General features: G+C 46.0%; 1 protein-coding gene across 8 annotated transcripts in view; it reads right to left on the bottom strand.

Annotated features, from left to right (window-relative positions):
* Window positions 1-23,438, bottom strand: part of PRKCZ (protein kinase C zeta) — a 219,227-nt gene that overhangs the window by 27,511 nt on the left and 168,278 nt on the right. For all 8 annotated transcript variants that reach the window (XR_012897330.2, XM_075906563.2, XM_075906559.2 and 5 more), the window contains 2 exons: window positions 19,080-19,159; window positions 18,387-18,476 (listed from right to left, as the gene is read on the bottom strand). Coding sequence is in view for 7 of the 8 variants with exons in the window: in XM_075906563.2 (XP_075762678.2) it covers window positions 18,387-18,476; window positions 19,080-19,159 (170 nt within the window). In the remaining variant the exon portion in view is untranslated. The remainder of the gene's footprint in view (window positions 1-18,386; window positions 18,477-19,079; window positions 19,160-23,438) is intronic.

Consider the following 23,438-nt stretch of genomic DNA (forward strand, 5'->3'; position numbering starts at 1 on the left):
TTTCACATTTTCAGAGGTACAGCGGGGGACCAACCAGCTTTTAAGCCTGCTCCCACCAGAACCAGCTCCTGCTGGCGGGAGAGGGGGTGATGGTGTGGGGAGAGAAGCGACTAGTCAAGTAGTGACTCGACTAGTCGTGCATCTCTCTAATGTAAAAAACATTTAAAATGTTGGTTTAACTATTTAAAGCAGAAGTTTATTCAAAATGAAAGGCTTAATTCAAGACTTTGTTTTGAGATTCTTTTAACATTTGTTTTAGGACAAAAATTGTGGGAATTTGAGTGTGTTTATTTTATAATGAAAAATAGGGAAAACAATTTTCTAACCTTCCAGAGTTAAATTTATTTCTGTTGTAAAACAAAAAAGTCAGATACTGACTTGCAGTGGACCATGTAAAATAACTGTAAATTCAAGCTGAAAACTTATTTGGAAATGAATGTCAAAATACCCAAAACAAAACATCTTGTTTAGTAATGCAATGGAAACTATTACAGTAAACTTCCGATAATCCGGCACCTCTAGGACCCAGGGGGTGCCGGATTATCAAATATGCCAGAATATAGGAAGGGGGAGTTATGAGGGGTCTGGAGTGGAGTGGGGGGATGCACCCCTTGGCGCTGCGGGACCAACCCGGCAGCACCCCAGCGGCTCTGCCCCAGGCATCCCCAAGTCAGCCGCTGCTGAAACTGACCAGCGGCTGACTTGGGGAAGCCGGGAGCAGAGCAGCTCCAATTGTCCGGCTGCCCGGAGCACTTCTGGGTTCCAGATGGTGCTGGACCATCAGGAATGCTGGACCACCGGATGCCGGACCACTGGAGTTTTACTGTACAATGAATATGTAGCATTTAACTACAGAGATCCAACAAGGAATACACATAGTTTATATTATATTCTCCCTAACTTAGTTCAGGGTTCTTTCAAGGCTGACAGGTTCTCTCAAAGCACTTGAATGCCCTCCCCATCCCCAAAAAAGCTAATGCGGCATCCTTTCTTATCTTGCTGATTTTAATAGCATTTTCTTTATTCTTTAAGATACTATATTCTAATATATCAATATACTTAATTGTATTATACCCCATAAATTCTGTTGCAGTAAAATCTATGATCTTCATACCCAATTAAATTTTTCAGGGCTTTGCATATATGTTGCAGTATTTTGAAAAAGCTGCAAAAGTCTCAGTATAGTTATTACAATAAAGACTAACCCTGCAATAAAAAGACATGATTATGAAATCAATATACAAACTAAGACTGCTCACACAAAGAACACTTGGAAATTGTGGGAGAGTATAATCTGTAATTAGCACTAAGGGATGTGTTATAGGAAGTCTGTAATTATGCCAATTGGAATGTAACAATATTTGTACAACACTTGAAAGTTAGCTCTGTAGCTTAAAACTATCAATGTCTGTCACATAGTTCAGAATAAATTTTGCCCTATTTAAAAGGTTTTAACCAAGTTCTTGACATTAGATTTTAAATACCTTTGACTTTCTTTTCAATTTACCAAAGAAAGACCTATACTCTGTGTGGGAATACACACATCCATCTGTCCGTCATTGGTTGGACAATAACAGTTGAAAGTACTGCTAGCGCTAAGCAGATCATCATTGAACATGATTACTTATTATTTGTATTACCACCGCCTAAGAGCCCTGGTCTTAGATCAGGACCCCAATGTTCTAGGTGCTGTATAAGCAACAACAACATGGTCTCTACTTCAGAGAGCTTACAATTCAAGTATAAAACAAGACAATAGATGGAGTGCAAGGAAACAGCATGACAATATCAGTAGGATAGGAAGTGATCTCAGCACACCAGCAGCCTGTTAATTTTCTGTAGATCTCATGACAGATCAAAGGTGCGAACGCTGCCAAAGGCAACCATGCATGCGTGGTCCGGTGGACCATGGCTCTGATAGCTCTCCGATTCGCGGCGCCAGGACGGGGCCTGACACCAAGAGTGGAGCACCCATGGGGTCACTCAAAGAAGAAAAGAAAGTTTTAAGGAGGGTTTGGAAGGAGGATGATCTGTTAGTTTTGTAAATGTGTATGGGTTGCTCCACTCAAGAGCAATGGACAACACAAAAGTGCTTGTTGGGAAATTTAACATGTGGATGGCACAGATGGGAGCCAACAGGGCATGAATGTAAGGGCACGTAGCTTAAGCTTTGAACAATGGAGGGATACAAAGAGAGGGGCGATCCGGTCAAAGTGATGGGCAAGGAAAATAATTTCTGCAGCAGCATGCCAAAAATGGATATAATATGTTGTTCAAAGAGTAAAAATTTGAACTCTGACTTTAGGATGATTGTGTTGGTTACTGCCCTCCCCCCACTTTATGAAGTTTGGCTTATGAATATAAATATGCACAACTCAGATTCTTTAAACATAATACCTCATGTAACCTATCAATTGTAATGTTACAGTCTGCTGGATCTATAAATCCCATTTTGGTGCATGTATCATTCTTGTACATAAAGTTAGAAATATGAAGTATGAGACTGTTTATAGTTTTAAATGTGCTAATGAGAACCATTAACGATGTGTCCCCCCCCCCATCCTCAAGGACTTGGTGATCACCTTAACGACTTGTGATCAGCCTTGTTTGTTCGGTAAGCCCAGAGGTGATTGGCTTAGTAAGACATGTGACCATACCACCTGGGACTGCGATTCTTTTGACCCTGGTAGTTTTCCATGGAAGGGGGTATGTACAACAAAAGGTTCCTGCCCTGGGGGAAAAGACTATTTAAGCAATGGGAAGTTATTGGTCCTTAGGCTGGTGTAGGAAGACACAAAGGGTTGGGGACACAGATCAGGATAAAAAAAAGTATGAGACCCCAAGCTTATGTCTAAGAACAAGAACAACTCATTAGGGTAGATTTTGCTTGCAATAATTTTTTTAGTGAATTAGCACTAGCTATGTGTTTTCTTTTCATTTTAACTTAGTAACTTTCTTCGATCTCTCTGTTCTCACTAGCAACCACTTATCATAGAATCATAGGGCTGGAAGAGACCTCAGGAGGTCATCGAGTCCATATAATTGTTACCTGGGGAGAATGACCAGTGTGCATACTTTCACTGATGAAGAGGACGAACATCCTCATTAACTTTCCTTCTGTGAAACCTTTACACAGAGAAAGATGGATTTATTGGGGTCTGGATCTCTTTTGGGGGTTGGTTTCCTTGGTGCCGTGCCCCAGAACTGCATTGCTCTTCAGAGGAGGTGGTAATCCCAAGTCTGGAAAAGAATAAAGGATCTGGCCCAGCAAGACAGAGTGATGGAGAGCTCCAGAGAGCAAGACGACAGGTGTCAGTGGCATGATCAGCATACCAGGAAACAATACGAAGGGAGCCTTCTCTGACTGCACACTCTCACAATGGCTACGTCTAGGCTGCATCCCTCTGAGTCTGAGACAGAGGGATGCAAATCAAGCACTTTGTAAGTGTAAATGAGCCCGGGATTTAAATATCCTGGGCCTCATTTGCATACTCCTGTTCCAATGCTGTGCCAATCAGGCTCAGTGTTGAAAGTGAAAGGAAAGCGAAAGCGGGGAGCTTTTTTGGCAGATCCTGTACTCCTCAAAAAATGAGGACACAGCCATATTATACCCATCAGAGTGTGAAAGAGTAAAAGTCTAAAGTAGGTGGTGTTGCAGCCTTTAATTTGAGGAACTGAAGAATCAGTTACCACAAAATGCATTTGAATTAGTTTTTAATCAGTTCCCTGAGGGATCTCTGGAAGTGACGTATCAAATTTGCCTGAGTTAAGTTAAAGTTGAAATCAGCCACTTTCTGAAAGTTGCAATCTTTTCTGTTATTCTGTGTCCCATGTGTGTCTTTTCTGATGATGGAAGCAGACAATTTAAAAGACAATATTTTTTGTAAGTGTGCTGCTTTACAATTCCATGAATCCCTTTAGGAATATCCTGACTCCATCCTTAATCAACTTTGTTGCTCTACCTGCTTTCACATGCGTATTCTCCAGACTGCTGAGGCAATTTTTCATTTTAGTTTGGTTTCTTTGCAACTTCTGGGAAGTAAGCTCATAACTCATGGCAAAAGAAAGCCTTGAAGTACAATCTTCACAGAATGACTTTCACAGATAGTTATGTTGTAAGCTAGGCAGATCAGAGATCTATGCTCCCTCTCAGAGTCTTGTTTTGTTGTTGTTGAAAGAGACAAACATTCAATATATTGTCAACATCTTTCAAAAAGGCTTTCTTTATTCTTTTAAGTTAGATGTTAGTTACTTCTTTATCCGCTGAACATATTTTCCCATAGAAATGATGTTATAAATGGTAGTTAGGTACCCAGGCTAGCTCACAAAAGCCTACTTAACCCATAAGGTAGCTGTAATACTGTGTATTTGCTATGAAAAACAGTAGAAAGGTTTTTTTTTTTTAAATTTAACCTTGAATGCTCGTGCTTGAGAAAGGCATGTTTAATTAGAGGAGGAAGGTAGAGAGTCTGAAGGGGACTTCTGGGAATACTTCGGCCACCATCCTGACCCTCCCCCAGCTACTCCTACCTCATGCGAGCTGCCAGTGCTTAGCCCAGCTCCATGCCCCCAACCAGGGCCGGCTCGAGCCATTCCTGCGCCCCGGGCACTGGGCGTACGACGCATGTGCGGCTCCGCCCCCGGGCACACGGCACCCCTTACAGCTGCAATTGGGTGCACGGTGCCTGATGGCAGCTGTAAGGGGTGCCGTGTAGCTCCCAGCCCCAGGCGTGCAGCGCCTGATGGCAGCTCTAAGGGCCCCTTACAGCTGCCATCAGGCACCCCGCATAGGTTGGCACCCCAGGAAGCTGCCCAGCTCGTCCCCCCCCTTAATCCAGTCCTGCCCCCAATCCTGCAGGGTGCACCTAATCCCTACTCTCCAGGAAGTGGCAAGCAGTGTAAGTATGGGCTGGAGGACTCTGGAGAAGCAGAGGGCAATTGTGCAGCATCTGGAGAGAAGCAGGTTTCCCCTTCTAAGTGCTGTTTCTCGCCAGTCATTGGCTGCACAACCCTGCTCCTCTGGAGTCCTCTGGTCAGACTTGTGCTGCTCACTGCCATCTGTGTCTGCAGGTGAGCTCTTGTTTGTATGTGCAGATGCTCGTAAATCAGAAGTTTGTAACTGGGAGTATCTGCCCTTCACAGATAATATTTATATTCCTTCTCATTGGTATCAGTATCATTTGTACTTTGCTAGCAAAGATCTTGCTCTAATTTTGTCCCCTTCGGATTCAACGGCATTGTTTACTTTGGTCGAATTTTTAAAGGTATATGCTTTCAGACTGGTGTGTTGTGGGATGCTCAAATACACCTCAACAGGTTAAGGGCTTAACTCCTATTGAAATCAATGACCTTTTATTCAAAATGCAAGTGTTATTTTCCTCTGGCATGGGCATTCCTAAGAATTAGGAAGTTTTTTTAAACCTGGAACTGCTCTGGAAGCATTCTGATATTCAAAGACTAAACACTTCACTTGCTTCCAGTTTTACTCCCACAATAATTCTGCTTCTCACTGCACCAATGATCATGGCTTAGATTGAATTTATCTCCATATCTTTGATTACGTAGGGTTAGTATGTTTACTTTGCAAACCACACATCAAACTATCAACCAACTTAGTAATGATTTCCAGATGGATAAACTAACGTAAATGGGCCAAGTTTGGACCAAGCTTGAGTGGAGAATATTCTACTGAGTATATTAATAAAATATTTGTACATTGATCTCTATTAAAAACCTTTCCCCCAAAATGCATTTTCATGCAAATAATTGTGTCAGACATACTGTACTTCATCTGGATCTTCATTCTAGGTCCATCTCCAGTGTATCTCTGCACAGCTAAGTAGTGACATCAAACTCAATTTTATAGTACAGGTTGGACCTCCCTGGACTAGCACCCTTGGGACCTGACCAGTGCTAAAACATGGAGTTTGCTACACCAGGGGAGGTCAACAGCAGCCCAATAGCTACCTGGCTCCACTGCTGGCCGCAAGCCCCTTGCTCTGCTCCTATTCCGCAAACCCCTTTGCCGCCAGCCTGGCTGCACTCCTGCCCCCCTCCCCTGCTGAACGCCAACCCCTGCCTCTGGCCTGGCTGTGCTCCCAGACTGATGGGGCTCCTGGCTTGGTGGGGCTCCTGGCTCCAGAAGGGCTGCCAACCTGGCCAGACTCCCAGTTGCTGGGTCTCCTGCTGCTGGCCTGGCTGTGCTCCTTGTTGCCAGATCCCTATGATCAGCTGGCCCCCCAGCCTGACTCCTGGCCGCTGGACCCCCTGCCACTGGCCTGCCAAGCTTCCCGGCCTGGCTGGGTTCCCTGCCACTGGCCTGGCTGGGCTCCCAGCTCCAGCAGGACAACTGGCTCCTGGCCCCAGCTGGCCTGGCCAGACTCCCTGCCGCCAGCCTGGCAGGGCTCCCAGCCACCGGCACTCCTGCCGCCAGACTCCCATCCGCTGGGGCTCTGTGGTCCAGGAACAGATGTGGCCAGACCAGAGAGTCCTAGATTAGAAAAGTCCAACTTGTAGGTGTGTTTTATTACGTAAGGCACAGTGCAAGAAACACAGAGGTTTGGGATAAAAATGGATTTTTGCTTAGCAGAAAAAAATTAGCAGATGTACTAAATGAATTAGGAAAGCTGGCTGATGAGATTCCAGAATGTTACTGCCTTATTTCATGCAAACCAACATCCCAATACTGAAATAACCAATATGACAGAACTCTATTGTATAACATATCCTTCATGAAAAAATCCATCAAAATCAAGAGGGGAGGGTCAAGAGTTTTCAAAATCAGACCATCTAAGTTTACAAATCACTGAAAAAATGTCTTTACTTTTACTACTTACACCGTGATTGAGTGACCAAGTAACTTAAGTGTTCCCCTACAGATTTATGTGTGTTACCATTTCTGATGTCTGATTTGTGTTCATTTATCATCTGTCACAGAGACTGTCTGGTTTGGCCAGTAACACACGCAAACCTTTAGGGGAACACTTTAACCTACCTCATCACTAAATCATGGATTTAAAAGTAGCCATTCTTTTACAAAGGAATTTACCACCCAATTACAAAGAGAGACTGCAGAACTGGAATTCATCTACAAATCTGACACTGTTACCCTGGGCTGGAATAAAGACATTAACTGGTTAATACATTACAAAGCCAATTTCCCCCTGCCTTAAACATCCACATTTTCACATCAAAAGCTATGAATGGGACACATCCAGCCTGCTTCATTAACATCGGTCCTACAATTGACAGGTAATTTTGCTGTTATATATATATATATCTTGAATTCTGTTATATCCACTCCAACTCATCTGATAAAGTGGGTCTTATCCATGAAAGTTCATGATATTATATATTTTTGTTATATATTTTTGTTATTCTCTAAGGTGCCACAAGACTATTCATTGTGACTGAAAAGATATTCATAGAATCATAGAACTGGAAGGAACCTTGAGAGGACATCAAGTCCAGTCCCCTGCACTCATGGCAGGACCAAGCAACGCCTAGACCAGTGTTTCCCACATGGTGTTTTGCGGAACCACAGGGTTCCACAAAGTGAAAATGAGGGTTCCACGAAAAAAATCCATTACAATAACATTTTATGATTTAAAATAATAGTAATGACTATTTAAGCACTTATGAATTTTATTGAAAAAAATTTTCGTTTGTGTTTGCCATGATAAGTGTCCCTGTGTAGTGCCAACTTAGCCAGAGAGTGGGGACGATGATGTCACTACTCAGCGCTGCGCACCTAGTCAATCAGTGGTGCACGAGCAGTCAGTCGGTGGTGCGATCGCCTGTTATATACCACCGTTAATCCCCGTACTCTCTTTCAGGGAGCGTGGATCACGTGGGTTAACTGAATACGAATATACTAGCGCTGCGTCAGACAAAGTCAAACCCTAGCTGTCAAACCAGTTGCTTGCATGGGAGTGCACAGGCGGTGCTCTCGTGAATACAAGCAGTCCCCGAGTTACGCGGATTCCACTTACGTCGGATCTGCAGTTACGAACGGGTTTTTCTCGCCCCGGAGGACAGGAGCGGCGGGACGCCCAGATGCGCCGCGGTCCCGCCACCCGCGTCCTCCGGGGCGAGAAAAGCTGCTCCACGTCTCCCTGGTCTGCTGGGGGGGGGGAGCCCCCCCAGCAGACCAGGGAGATGCTGAGCAAAGCAGCGGAGCACGCGGGCAGCGGGACAGCCCAGCCACGGCTTTGCTCCCCGTCTCCCTGGTCTGCTGGTCTCCCCCCCCAGCAGACCAGGCTTTTCTCCGGACGCCTGGGGCAGAGCAGCTGGGGCGCTGCCGGTTGTTCCCGTAGCGCCGCTCTGGGCGCTACTGGACCAACCCGGCAGCACCCCAGCTGCTCTGCCCCAGGTGTCCTGATTCAGCCGCTGCTGGTCAGTTTCAGCAGCGGCTGAATCAGGACGCCTGGGGCAGAACACCCCAGCTGCTCTGCCCCAGGCGTCCCCAAGCCAGCCGCTGCTGAAACTGACCAGCGCTGACTACAGGAAGCCCGAGGCAGAGTTGCTCTGCCCCGGGCTTCCTGGAATCAGCCGCTGATCAGTTTCAGCAGCAGCTGACTTGGGGATGCCTGAGGTTCTTAAGTTGAATCTGTATGTAAGAACTGGCATCCAGATTCAGACTGTTAAAACTGATCAGCGGCTGATTCCAGGAAGCCCGGGGCAGAGCAACTCTGCCTCGGGCTTCCTGTAGTCAGCCGCTGGTCAGTTTCAGCGGCGGCTGAATCTGGATGCCAGTTCCGACTTACATACAGATTCAACTTAAGAACAAACCTACAGTCCCTATCTTGTACGTAACCCGGGGACTGCCTGTACTTCTCTTCAGGATAGTCGCATGATTTCTTGTATTTAAAAATTTAGCCATGACAAATATAAATGGACTATGATAGATTAATCTATGTGCAATTAAGCTAAATGTTGATCTCAATCTCATGACCTTGTTTAGCATTTGTTTATTATTATCCTTTCTTATTTGTGGTCTACTTTTTCAGCTACATATACAAGATACTGTTATTGGGGGTTCCGCAAAATTATTTCAAGTTTAAAAGAGTTCTGTGGCCAAATAAAATTGGGAAACACTGATCTAAACCATACCATTCAGAACTGGTCTTCTTTTACTATCTACACATTATGTTTATTTTTTGCACTTGACTCAGGTTGTACACTAGGAATACTTTCTTGTCAATTTTAACCTCTGGTTTCTTTGTGTAAGGCTTTGTATTTTGGGGTAAATTATACTCAGAAATATATAAGGTAGAATCGCTTCCCTTTGCCACTTGTAATCTGGAAGAAGAATCCTTAAATTAAAAATATATTATGCTTTTTTTATTCACTTTGTAAAACAAATATTTTGGCCTACATCAAAATGCAAGTGACACCTAAAACAACTACATACAGAATCAGCTTCTAAATACAACACAGAATACAATAGGGACCCAAAGTAAACATGATTTTCCTGTCATATTATAAAAAAAAACCAGTTACTTATCTCTTGTAACTGCTGTTTTTTGAGATGTGTTGCTCATTTCCATCCATGTAGCCACGTGCATGGACTGTCAGAAGTTTTTTCCTTCAGCGGTACCCACTGGGCCAGCAGGGGAGCCTCCTGGAGTGGCACCCATATATCAGCACATATATACCCTTGCTGGCCCTCCACAACCTCAGTTCCTTCTTGCCAGAATTCTCTGATGAAGGGGAGCAGGGTGGGATTTAGAATGGATATGAGCAACACATCTCGAACAACAGTAACGAGAAAAAAGTAATTGTTTTTTCTTGAGTGACTGCTCATGTCATGCTCCTATGAAAAGAAACTCAAGGAGCTTGGCTTGTTTACTTTAACCAAAAGAAGGCTGAGGGGAGACATGATTGCACTTTTTAAATATATTAGAGGGATAAATACCAGGGAGGGAGAGGAATTATTTAAGTTTAATACCAGTGTGGACACAAGAACAAATGGATATAAGCTGGCTAGTAGGAAGTTTAGACTTGAGATTAGACGAAGGTTTCTAACCATTAGAGGAGTGAAGTTCTGGAACGGCCTTCCAAGGGAAGTAGTGGGGGCAAAAGATCTATCTGGTTTCAAGATTAAACTAGATGGGTTTATGAAGGGGATGGTTTGATGAGATAACAGGATCTTGGTAACTAATTGACCATTCATTATCAGTGGGAAATAGGTCAATGGAGGGATGATAGGAGTTACTATAGAGAACTTTCTGGGTGTCTGGCTGATGAGTCTTGCCCACATGCTCAGGGTTTAGCTGATCATCATATTTGGGGTCGGGAAGGAATTTTCCTCCAGGGTAGATTGGCAGAGGCCCTGGAGGTTTTTCGCCTTCCTCTGTAGCATGGGGTACAGATCACAGCTAGAGGATTCTCTGCATCTTGGGGTCTTCAAAGTATTTGAAGGCTTCAATATCTGAGATATAGGTGAGAGGATTATTCTAGGAGGGGTGGGTGAGATTTTGTGGCCTGCACTGTGCAGGGGGTCAGACTAGATGATCATAATGGTCCCTTCTGACCTTAAAGTCTATGAGTCTATGTCCATTCCATGTAGGCGATTTCCAAGAACCATCCCTGGAAGCGGGGTCAGAACCTTAACTTTCAATGGAACATAGTAGTGCCCTAACAAGGGCCGCACTGTCCTTGGCCTGGTGCACTAACACATAAGGGTTAAAAAAGGTGTGAAACGAGGACCAGGTACTCCCCTCCCTCCCCCCCAGGACAGGCACCTGAGCAACGAAAGCGGCCGAGGAGATCTGGGCCCTAGAAGAGTTGGCTGTGAGGAGTGGGGCTGGTAGCCCAGCCAAATCATAGCAATCTTTAATACAGGATGCTGGGCTGAAACAGGGAGGCCCTTCATTCTATTGGCTAGCAAGATGAAGAGCTTGTGAAAAGGCTTTGTTCTGTCTAAATAAAAAACTAAAGCTCTCCATACATCTCATGTGTATAGTGCATGTTCTTTACCACAAGCATGTGGTTTGCGGTAAAACAAGGGCAAAAAATATCCCGATTAACATGAAAATGGGACACCACCTTGGGCAGGAAAGTAGGATGTGGACAGAGCCTGACCTTATCCTTAAAGAAAACAGCATGGGGGAGGGAGGAGGTCTGAAGTTGGAGCCCTAAGTTCAGACACCCATCTGCCCAACATAATGGCCACCAAAAAGGATACCTTCTGTGATCGGTGCAAGAGGGCACACATCACTAGGGGCTTGAAGGGGCAACCAGTAAGCTTGGTAAGGACCAAATTGAGATCCCATGGGGGAACTGGCTGGTGAACATGTGGATAAACTGTTCAGACCCCCCAAAAAACAGTGAACCATAGGGTTTGCAAAGAGCGATTTACCCTGGGAGCCCAAGTGAAAGGCAGAGATAGCTGCCTGGTGTCTCGGACCGAGGACAAAGACAGTTCCTGAACCTTAGGTCCAGAAGGTAGTCGAGGACAGAGGGGATGGGGCATCTATTAGGGAGACTCCCCTTTGGCCCACCCAGATGAAAAAGCACTTCCACTTTGCCAAATATGTAGCTCTGGTAGAGGGTTTCCTGTTCCCCAACAGGACCATTCGAACTCGCTCTGAGTACCAACGTTCTAGCACTGTCAGCCATGAGGTGCAGAAACTGCAGGTTTGCGTGGTACAGTGTGCTGTGATCCAGGGATAGTGGGTCCAGGTTCAGTGAGAGGACCATTGGCCACTCTACCGAGAAACTTAGGAGACATGTGAACCAATGCTGAAGCTATCAGGATTAGGGAGAAGCTGAATTCCCTGACCTTGAGGATCTCTTTGTGGTTCAAGAGGAAAGGAGGAAATGTGTACAAAAGGCCGAAGGGCCAGGGAACGAGGAGAGCATCCCCCAAAGACTCCGGGCTGTCGTTCATGAAGGAGCAAAAACTGGAACACTTCCTGATGCCGCGAGTCGCAAATAGGTCCAGGTGGAGCAACCCCCACCTCTGGAAGATGTGCAGGACCACATCTGCTCTGAGGGATCATTTGTGGCCCGAGAAGGACCTGCTGAGCTGGTTCACCAGGGAGTTCTGGGACCCCAGGTGGTAAGAGACCAGGAGATGACTGCTCTGCTCTATGAAAAAATTCCAACGAAGAAAGGCTTCCTGTCACAGGGGAAAAGAACAAGCACCACTCTGTCTGTTGATATAATACATCGCTGCCATGTTGTTCGTCAGGACCAGGACATACCTGTCCTGCAACTGGGAGAGGAACACCCGATAAGCAAGTCAAACCATCCTCAGTTCATTGATGTTTATATGCAGTGACAGCTCTGACTGGGACCACATGCTTTCTGTCTGTCCCCAGGTTCCCCGACTTGTATTTGAGGCATCTGTCACGAACTGGACTGATGGCAAGGGCTGGGAAAACAGGACCCTGGTACAGACCACGTCCTCCTGAAGCTACCAGGCCATGACTTCCAGTGGGACAGTCACCACCGTGTCCAAGGGCTGGTAGGCTGGGTTTTGCATTCGAGCCAGCCACAGTTGTAGAGTGTGCAGTCAGAGCCTGGCATGCTGCACCACGTAAGTGCATGTCGCTATAAAGCCAAGGACCCTCATACGCTTCTTGGCAGTGGTCATAGGGGAGGCATACAGGAGCAAAATGGTTTTCTTGATGACTATAAACCTAGTCTTGGGCAGACAGTATGCATCTACTGTGGAGTCCAGCACAGCACTATCCTGATTGGAGCATCCGCATTAAGAAGGTCAACCGTAGGATCGGAATCCTCCAATACCCTCTCAGTCTAGACCCCAGCCTCTGGCAAAGCATTTTGAAAGGTCCTGGTAGGATCTTGAGTCCATTAATGGCATAAGCCCTGCCCCCCAGTGCCATGTGTGTGTTAGAGGAAGAGGACTCCCTCAACACCTACTCCTCCCGCTATTGCTGCTGCTTTGGGTCTTGGGAGACCACTGACTTCTCCTTACCCACTTCATGGGTTGCTTCTGCCACCGTATCTCCAGAAGGTCTGGATGAGGACTTACAGGGAGTATAGGAATGGGTCAACAGTGGGGAACAGGTCAACGGGGTCTCAGATGGCAGAACCCAAAGGCCTGAGTAAGCAGAGGGAGGACAGGAAAGCCCGGGCCCCTGGCCCGGTGATAAGCCCAGGGTGTCCAGAAAGGCCACTGCACCAGAGGCTGCCACTACAGAAACCAAGGGTGTGTCTAAACTACATGCCTCCGTCAACGGAGGCATGTAAATTAGACAGATCGGCAAAGGGAAATGAAGCCGCGATTTAAATAATCGCGGCTTCATTTAAATTTACATGGCTGCCACGCTGAGCCGACAAACAGCTGATCAGCTGTTTGTCGGCTCAGCGCGCTAGTCTGGACGCTCCCGTGCCGACCTGAAAGCCCTTTATCGACCTCCCCGTTATGCCTCGTAGGATGAGGTTTACCAGGGAGGTTGATAAAGGGCTTTTATGTCGGCAGGGGAGCGTCCAGACTAGCACGCTGAGCCGACAAACAGCTGATCAGCTGTTTGTCGGTTCAGCGTGGCAGCCGTGTAAATTTAAATGAAGCCGCGATTATTTAAATCGCGGCTTCATTTCCCTTTGCCGATCTGTCTAATCTACATGCCTCCGTCGACAGAGGCATGTAGTTTAGACGTACCCCAAGAGACCTGGAAAGGCAATACTGAGGCACTCCAGTGTCGGGAGCAGTACTGTGAAAAGGAACAGTGCCAGGAGTGTGATCTGGTTGCCTCTTCCCTAGAGAAAACTGACACTGTCTCAGAGTCAGAGGAGTAGATGGAAGCTGATCAGGGCAGAACAGAGTAAGCCGGTGCCGAAAAACGGTGCTGGGGAGCATGCCCAGCCATCAACTCTAGCTTGCCCATGTGCCGAAACAGAGGAGGTGGCACACGCTGCTCCAAAGGTATGTCCACTGGTGGACCTGGTACGAATGATGGTGCCGAAGGCCCGTGCATCAGGCAAGACACCCAACATGGTACTGAAGGTGTCAGTGCCAAAGGTGCCCTATGGTTCAAACAAGGCTTGGCTGCTGATGCCAAAGCTGGAAGCCAGTGGGTTTGTGCGGGTGGTGTGGGTATATAGCCCATGTGCAGGGCGGGATAGGAGAAGCTGGGGAAGAGGTGAGCTCTTCAAGCTCCCTCATTGCCTAGAACATGCCTGGTGTGAAGAACCAGTCCACCTTGGTCAAGTCTCCTCCAGGCTTCGGTCTCAGAGCGGGCTCAACAGATGCTAATCAGGACCTGGAGGCCTGGGCGCTGTGGCCGAAGTGGCAGAGTGCTCTGCCTGGGGATGCACTCTCAGCGCGTGCTGCAACAAAGACCTTCCCCTGCTAGGTCTTCACTTCTTCTGAGACACCGGAGTTTGGGAACAACAAAGAGCCATGGTATGTGGCAGCACCAGGGATGATTGGGAATGTCTGGGCCCCTCCCGCACTGAAGCAGGTGTGCTATGGGTGGCCGATGCCAGGTGGTGCACTACATCTATTAGCAAGACCTTCAGCCACATCTCCCTTTTCATTTAGTGCGAGGCTTGAAGCTGCAGCAGATCTTGCAGTTGACAGAGAGATGAGCTTCTCCGAGGCACTTTAGACAGGCTTTGTGTGGGTCACCACAGGGCACTGGCTTAAAGCACTTGGTGCAGGGCTTAAAGCTTTGAGTCATTCCCCACAAGGGTACAGGGACATGAAAACAACCCCCTACCTATCTACACTATAAAAGTAACTTAATACTAAAGTAACACTAGAAAACTAGAACTGCTAATAAAAATGAGAACCGCTAAGGTGCATTTGCAGAGCAAGCGAGAGATGTTCCAACGACTATCACAGGCGGTAAGAAGGAAATGAGGAGTCGGAGGACCAGCAGGAGTATATATGTGCCAATATATGGGTGCCACTCCAGGAGGCTCCCCTGCTGGCCCAACGGGTACCGCCGAGGGAAAAATCTTCTGACAATCCGTTCACTCAGCACACGTGCACCTAGATGGGATGGACACATGCAACCACTCGAAGAAGAATGTTGAACTATGCATTATTTCATCTCAAGATGATAACACATATGGCAAGGCTTTTTTGAAAAAATTCCAGAATTATATAACCACCTTATTTCAGTTTGGTGTGGTCTTCCCAAGTGATCTAAAGTAACTGAAGCAGTAAAAGTCTCTTTTACAAATATAAAATGAATCCAGAAAAATCTTCTCATAAAGCTACAGTATGTGAAGTCGGATGTTGATGTTCTAGTAATTAGCACTATGGTGCCTGAAGGTGCATGCTGTAAAGTAACATCACACACCAGATTAAGGGAGCTATTTAAAACAACCTATGTCTTCACAAATTATTAATAGCCTAACCAGATCCCCTATATTGTACAAACAGCTATATAAATGCCAGACATTCTGTCGCTGTAGAAAGCGTCTTCTATGAAGAATTTCAATGAGAATGGTCTGAGTAAACCTCAAAGAAAGAATTTAAATCACTCTGTTTTCTCACTTTTTTGAAAGCTCCTCTCATGCTGCTATAGGCATTACCTCCTGTTTCTACAATATTTCCTATGGAGTTCACAGTACTGGAAAAAATGCATACTTGCATCTCCATCATTAAATTAGCTATTTAAAACGTACATATCTAACAAAGGTAATGTTCCTGACACAGTTAGCACCTTTATCCATAAAACAGTTAGAATAACAGGTAATAGTTTTTAAAGATGATTTTGTGATGAGAGGTGGACAATCAAAAAGTGACTGGTGTTCTTCTAGATCAATTGACACTTAAACGCATCATAACTTTTAAATGCTGCATGCATCTTCTTGCAAATCCCACTGAAAGGAAAGTACATCTTACCTCACTATGGACCAAAAACATCCCTAAGAGCAAAGAGTAACAAAACAAAATACAAAGCTTAAAGTAATAAGCAAGCAAGCAAAATACAATTGCTCAGTCATACTGCATTTAAGTCACATCTTTTCCTCAGGTTATTTTGTCTTTAAAGAGTCTAATTTCACAAACATTAACAGCCCAATGGGACTATCCAGGTAAGTAAGGGTCATGTATGTAAGGTTTTCTATGACTGGCGTGTGTATGTGTGTGTGTCTATTCAAGAACTCCTAAATTGTAGAGCTAAGGCCACCAAATTTCATATGCACCTTCCTCTTCCCCTAACAAAGCAAGATCAGGGTTTGGTTGTGCCAAGACAAGCAGAAACCCCGGGAAAAAGACAGTTTTCCATAACATGCAAAGGGCTCATCTAGACTACAGTAGAGTGTCGAAAGAGGATATGTAAATTCCTCAAAAAATGAGGTTTATGACAAAGGGGGGGGTTGCCGAAAAAAGCTGCATCTAAACTACTTTCGAAAGTGAGATCGGAAGATGATATGCAAATTCCAGCAGAATTTGCATATCTTCTTTTGACACTCTAGCCTATTCTAGATGAGCCCAAAGGAAGGGGTTACTGTTCAGAGGGACACAAAATGAGAGAAGCCACTGGGGGCAACAAGCCCACAGAGGCAAGCTATTCTGCAGTGTCCATTGGGTGTAGCTGTACTACCACCAGAGTGATCAGTAGGGCTGGTGCTCTGCCATCTTGCCTACAGCACACAAGGTAAGTAGTCCTCCTGCCCCAAACCCTTTCCCTCTCTGCCAGCCTTTGGTTGCTGCACCAGGAGCGGGGAGGAGAGAAAAAAGATCCCTAGCAGTCTTGGGGGAGAGAGAACACTCTCCTGGTGCAGGGAGGGCTCCACCCTGAGCCCCTCCCCACTCTTGAAACTCCCCATGCATTCGCCTCCCCCCCTGCTCTGAAGGACTCTGGCAATACCGAGTAAGTCTGCTAGTATTGTAAACTGTGAGGAAACTGCCATGAGTATTAACGATGCATATAAATGGATCACTTGATTACATGTTCTGTTCATACCCTCTAAGGCACCTGGCATTGGCCACTGTTGGACATGCTACTGTGCTAGGTGGACCTCTGGTCTGACCCAGTATGTCCATTATTAATGTATGCTGTATGTAGCATAACAACAGGTTCATGCTTGGCCTCCCACCCTGCCCCCCCCCCCAAACATTTAGCCCTATTCAAGACTTACTTAAAATATTTTGCGTCCCAGGAATCAGACCTGTCTAACATATAATTAAATATAGGATTTAGACAAGAGTTAGAAAGAACTTGATTCAGACCCTCAAGAACAACAGACTGCAATTTGTACACGTTGGGAGCAGGCGAACTTCTACAGGAAAACGCCAAGGAGCAGCAACTTTAAATTAAAAGCAGGGCTCTACGAGAACCCCACCAAGCAAAGATCTCTCATGAATCAGCATATTCTTCAATGTTCTAACCTTACCCTAGGGACAGGCAATTTTTTGCCAGGGGCCACATTAGAAATTTTTGAAGTGGCCCCGGGCTGCACCAGAAGGGGAAAGGCCTCAAGTGGATGGGGCAGGGCCAGGATACTTCCCTGCTTCCCCACCCACAGACCATGACTGGTCTGGGAGTGAGGGAGCATGTGAAGTCTTTGCCCTTCCTTTCCCCACCCCCTTCCCCAAGGTTCCATGTAGGTGCCCATGCCCCCGGCGGTGGGAGGAGACTTTGTGCACTCCCCCTGATTAGCCTAGGGGAGGGGGTGAAGCCTCCTCCCACCCTGCCAGGAGTGCATGGCACTTCTAAGCACTGTGCACTCCTGGCAGGGTGGAGGAAAATTTGGGCGCTTTTCCCTGTCCCCAGGTTCTAATTGGCCTGGGGGCGGAGGAGCAGCAGGGCCTCTGCATGCTTGATCAACCTACTTGGCATGCTGGATCCAACCTGCAGAGGCCCCTTTGTCCACTCCTGCCCTACCCCTCTGATATACTTTTCCCATATTCTGGGTTCTTCCAGACAAAGTCTAACTCCTGCATTTCTGGGAGAGAAAGGGCTGGTATGGTTCTTATACTGCACGAAGTAGACTTTTCAATGAAAAGGGCTGCAACACAAGTTCTGCAGCACCTACCAATAGAACTCAGGGAATTTCTTAAACCATTATTATAGTTTTAAAATGTGTTTTGTTGTTCTTTGCAGCAAATATCACAATTGTCTTTTTCCTAAAAAATTACCCTCACATTTTTAAGGTAAAGCCCATGAGTGAAATTACAGTTTTCTTGTAACAAATTAGATTTTTGAGCATGAAATAAATCTAGTTTCCAACATTTTTACATTAATGGCAAACTTAATCTGATGACACGGAATATAATTTTACATTATTTTCTTTTAGAGGTTTGATGCATTCTCTTAGCTATGAGCAACTGTATTTTTGAAGAGAGTATCTATTAGCAGAGTTTTTACTATAATAGATTCCATGCACACAGTAATAAAAACACTGAAAGAGCATGCTACTACTTAATATACTTAAGTACAAAAAATTATTTTTACCAGATCCCAGTCTATGCTACGGAAAAACGTGTGAGACTTTATATCAGAAAATCCTGTCTGTGGCTGGCAGCCAAGCCTTTCTTTGGGATCCTGTGGAAGACAAGAGAAAACAATCAAGATGGTACTTGTCTTGACTCTTTTTAAAAAACTGTTATATCATGACAAATTCTGAAGTTTTTCAATACGAGCTAGGTAGGTGTACATAAACTATTGGTAAAATAAGTTAAGGCAATCTAGTTTCCTAAATGTCATGCGTTTGAAAATTCATTTTAGACTATTTTTATACTACAGTACTTCTCATGAGATCAAATTTCTTAATTTATTTAATAATGTGTTCACCAACGCAGATAGTTACATTAACTTCACGTTATCTATTTGTATTAGTAAGGGCTACTCATTTAATAACTGTTTGCAGCACAGACAAATCATTTTCTATCTTTGGTTTTGTACTCAGACCATTTCACTAAGTCACTAATATGTCACTAGGTTTTCAAATTACATTCCATGCTATGGAATGTTCAGATTAAAAATTAGCAATTCAGAAGACTGCTTTTGGAAGCCAAAATCATGTCCTGATTTTATAAATTTTCTTTACAGAAAGTAGATACATCTCTAAGTTTTTAATTAATGTTTTATAACATGAAGCTCTGAGCTACAGAACTTGTATAAATAACATAGTATTGTAAAGCTTACCTTGTTTAAAAATCCTTTTAAGACATGAGAGGCCTTGACAGAGAGAAATCTTGGAATCCGAATTGGCTTTTCAAGGATAACTGTTAGGAGTTTAAAAAAAAAAAGAAAAAAAAAGAGCAATCTGGTTTGTGCTCTGTTATGTAACATTCAAAATAACCTGTAAGCTGCGTGGCTAACAGCTGTTTTCTGAGCCCTGCTTAGGGTTGCCAGGTGTCCGGTAAAAAACAAACAAAAAAAACCAACCAAACAAAAAAAAACCACACCACCAGATTTTCCAGCATTTTCTGTTGTTCTCAGACGGAAGGCCACTTGGGACATTCTCGCTCCACAACTTTTTTTTTTTGGTTCAACCAATTTTTTCCCCACCATGTTCGGTATTTTTTGTGAAACTATCTGGCAACCCTAGCCCTGCTCAGAGGTTCAGAGCTCCCATGCAGGCAGGGATCTCAGCTGACCAGCGGAGAGGAGGGACCTCTTGCTAAGCAGCCACTAAATGGAATTGCGGTGTTGAAATGGAGGAGCTACCAGAGCAGGTAAGTAGGTGAGATAAGGAGGGAATAAGTGGCAGATGGGGGTGGGGGGGAAAGGAAGGCAGTGAGGAATTGGCTGGGGGGGGGGAGAAGAGGGGACGGGGAGTTTGCAGAGTCCCATCTGCAGGAGGAGAGCTAGGGTACGTCTACACTAGCCCCCTAGTTCGAACTAGGGAGGCTAATGAGGGCGACCGAAACCCGAAACCTCATGAAATTGAGGTTTAACCTAATGGAATTGAGGTTTAACTGTTAATTCAAACTAAGGGGTTTATCTCGGAAACGCACTCCTCTGCTGCGTGTAGATGTGGGCAGTTACTTCGGGCTAGTCAATTTCCAAAATGGCAACTGGACGGGAACATGCTAATCAAGGGCGGGATATTTAAATCCCGCGCTTCATTAGCAATTTTGGTTGCCCTCATTAGCCTCCCTAGTTCGAACTAGGGGGCTAGTGTAGACGTACCCGTAGAGAGGCAGAAATAGAAACCCAACACTCTCCTCAAGCCTCCTAGGCTGGGAAGGGGGAAGTCAGGGGCTGAGTGCATATGATAGGTGCGGAAAAGAGAAAAGGGAGTTACTCACCTCGTGCAGTAACGAGTGTTCTTCGAGATGTGTGTCCCCATGGGTGCTCCACTGTAGGTGAAGGGTTGCCCTGAGCCGCAGATCGGAGCTTTGTATAGCAGTTTCCCCTGTTGAGCCACGCATGCCCAGGAGGCGTCTCGAGCCCTTCCCGCTCCTGAGGAGCGTGACTCAACCCCCTCCCTTTCAGTTCCTTGTCTCCGCCCGAGAATTTTGACTCCGAGCAGAGGGGAGGTAGGGAGGGTCGTGGAGCACCCACGGGGACACACATCTCGAAGAACACTCGTTACTGCACGAGGTGAGTAACTCCCTTTTCTTCTTTGAGTAGTGTCCCCATGGGTGCTCCACTGTAGGTGACTACAAAGCAGTATTCAATGTAAGGCTGGAGGGAGCCGGAGTCATTGTTTAGCAGTGGTAGAGAGTACTGCTGTGGCAACTGCTGAATCACTCTTGAGTTGTGGAAGGATAGCATAGTGTTTAGCAAAAGTATGGTCTGAAGACCATGTTGCTGCTCGGTAAATGTCTCTTAAGGGGACATTGCCCAGAAAGGCTGTAGAAGCAGCCGTGGCTCGAGTAGAATGCGCTCGTGGTGGGCGTTGTAGCGGTCTATTGCCCAGAGAGTGGCATTTGATTATACACGTCGATATCCACTTTGAGATTCGTTGCGATGATATTGATGTCCCTTTGGATCGTTCAGCAATGGAGATAAAAAGTCTTTCAGATTTACGAAATGGTTTTGTTCTTTCTAGGAAGAAGGCCAGAGCCCTCCGGATGTCCAGAGTGTGCAGGCTGGCGTCTGTCTGCGAAGAATGCGGTTTTGGGAAAAAGGTAGGTAATACGATCGGTTCGTTGAGATGGAATTCTGTACAGATCTTTGGCAAAAACGTGGGGTGGGGTCTCAGTATGACCCTATCCTTTGTGAAAACTGTGTAAGGAGGTTCTGACATTAATGCTCCGAGTTCGCTCACCCTCCTGACGGAGGTAATGGCTAATAGGAAGCAGACTTTCATAAAAAGGAAGGGAAGTGGTACTGTTGCCAGTGGCTCAAAGGGAGATCTGGTGAGGCAATTCAAAACAAGATTTAGGTCCCACAAAGGGGGTGGGGCCTTATGTGGTGGATACACATTCTGGAGTCCCTTGAGGAATCTCTTCGTAATAGGATGGTTAAAAATGGAGAAGCCGTCTGCTGAGGTATGAAATGCTGCTATTGCAGAGAGGTGTACTCTTAGAGAGGAGATTGACAGTCCTGATGCTTTAAGCTCCAGAATGTAGCTTAGGATGGTATTTAGTGGTGAGGCACGGGGCTCCACTTTGGCTCGCTGACACCAGTGACAGAAACGTGTCCATTTCTGTTGGTAAGTTTTCCGAGTAGATTGTCTCCTGCTATGGAGGAGGACGTCTTTTACTCGCTGGGAGCAGCGCTCTTCTACCTCCGAGAACCAGAGAGAAGCCATGCGTGAAGATGCAGGGTATTGAGTTGTGGATGCAGTATCCTGCCGTCGTCCTGAGATAGTAGGTCTATCTGGTATGGTAGTGGGTGGGGTGGCTGGACCGCTAGCCTGTGAAGGTATGGGTACCAGGTTTGGTGAGACCATGATGGTGTAATCAGGATGACTAGGGCTTTGTCTCTCAGGATCTTGCGCAGAACTCTTGGGATGAGCGGTATGGGAGGAAAGGCGTAGTGTAGGGGGGCTATCCATTTGATTAGGAAGGCATCCCCCAGAGAGTGTTTGCCAAGTCCCACACGTGAGCAGAATTGGGGACATTTGGTGTTCTGGGTAGAAGCAAAGAGGTCTATCAATGGCCATCCCCATTGGTGGAAAATTGAGTTCGCCACCTCCGTATGTAACTCCCATTCGTGGTCCGCGGTGAAGTTTCGGCTGAGGGAGTCCACTTTGGTATTGTTCACTCCGGGCAGGTAGGATGCTATAAGGGTGACTTGGTTGCGGATACACGCGTTCGACAGGCGAATAGCCTCTGCGCATAGCGAGTGGGAGCGGGCTTCACCCTGTCTATGTAGAACATCATGCAGATGTTGTCCGTTAGGATGCGGACTGTGTGATTGGCGATGTCGGAGGCAAAGTGTGCACAGGCATTTCTTACTGACCTCAATTCGAGGAGATTGATATGTAAGAGTGTCTCGTTTGGGGACCACCTGCCTTGAACTTCGTGACCGTCCATATGTGCCCCCCAGCCGAGCAGGGAAGCATCTGTGGTGATTTGAATAGTGGGTTCGATTTGTTGGAACAGAACCCCCGCCAGAAGATTGTTTGGCACTGTCCACCATCATAAGGATGCGAGCACGTCTTGTGGGATAGTAACCGTTTTGTTTCGAGGGTGTCGTGATGGGATATAAACGGTTGCAATCCAGAGCTGGAAACATCGAAAGTGCAGATGAGCATGGTGGACTACGTAGATGGTGGAAGCCATGTTTCCCATTAGTTGGAGGCATGTAAGTATTGTGGTGGTAGGAACTGTGAGCATCCCGTTTATAATTTTTTGCATGGTTGCAAAGAGTTGTTGAGGTAGGTATGCCCGGGCTGTAACTGAGTCCAGGTGTGCGCCAATGAACTCTATATCTTGAACCGGGTGCAGAATTGATTTGTCTTGGTTGATTAGAAGGCCTAGACGACTGAGGAGGGCCGTGGTCTTTTTTATCATAGAGGCGGTTTCGACGTATGAGGATCCCTTTAGAAAGCAATCGTCTAGGTAGGGAAATATGATGACGTTCTGCCGTCTGAGATACATGGTTACGACCGCCAGCACCTTCGAAAATACCCTCGGAGCTGATGAGAGACCGAAGGGAAGAACCTTGTACTGGAAATGGTCCAGTCCCAACGTGAAGCATAGATAGCGTCTGCGGGCGGGGTGGGTGGTTACATGGAAATAGGCATCTTGGAGGTCAAGGGCTGCAAACCAGTCCCCTCGATCTAGCGCAGGAATGATTGTGGAAAGAGTGACCATCTTGAAACGCTGTCTCTTGAGAAATGTGTTCAGTTTGCGGAGATCCAATATAGGTCTCCAGCCCCCCGTTCTTTTCTCGGTCAGGAAATAGTTTGAGTAAAACCCTCTCCCGTGGAACTCTCGGGGTACCCTTTCTATAGCCCCAACGACAAGGAGCCGATTGACTTCTTGTTTTAGAAGGGTTTCGTGAGAGTGGTCCCTGAAAAGGGACGGGGTAGAGGGAAGGGTAGGGGGGATAGAAATAAAAGGGATGGTATAGCCCACTCGAATTATCTCTGGGACCTAGCAG

This window comes from Pelodiscus sinensis, chromosome 24 (assembly GCF_052426305.1).
Source record: "Pelodiscus sinensis isolate ZL-2025 chromosome 24, ASM5242630v1, whole genome shotgun sequence".
Lineage (NCBI taxonomy): Eukaryota > Metazoa > Chordata > Testudines > Trionychidae > Pelodiscus > Pelodiscus sinensis.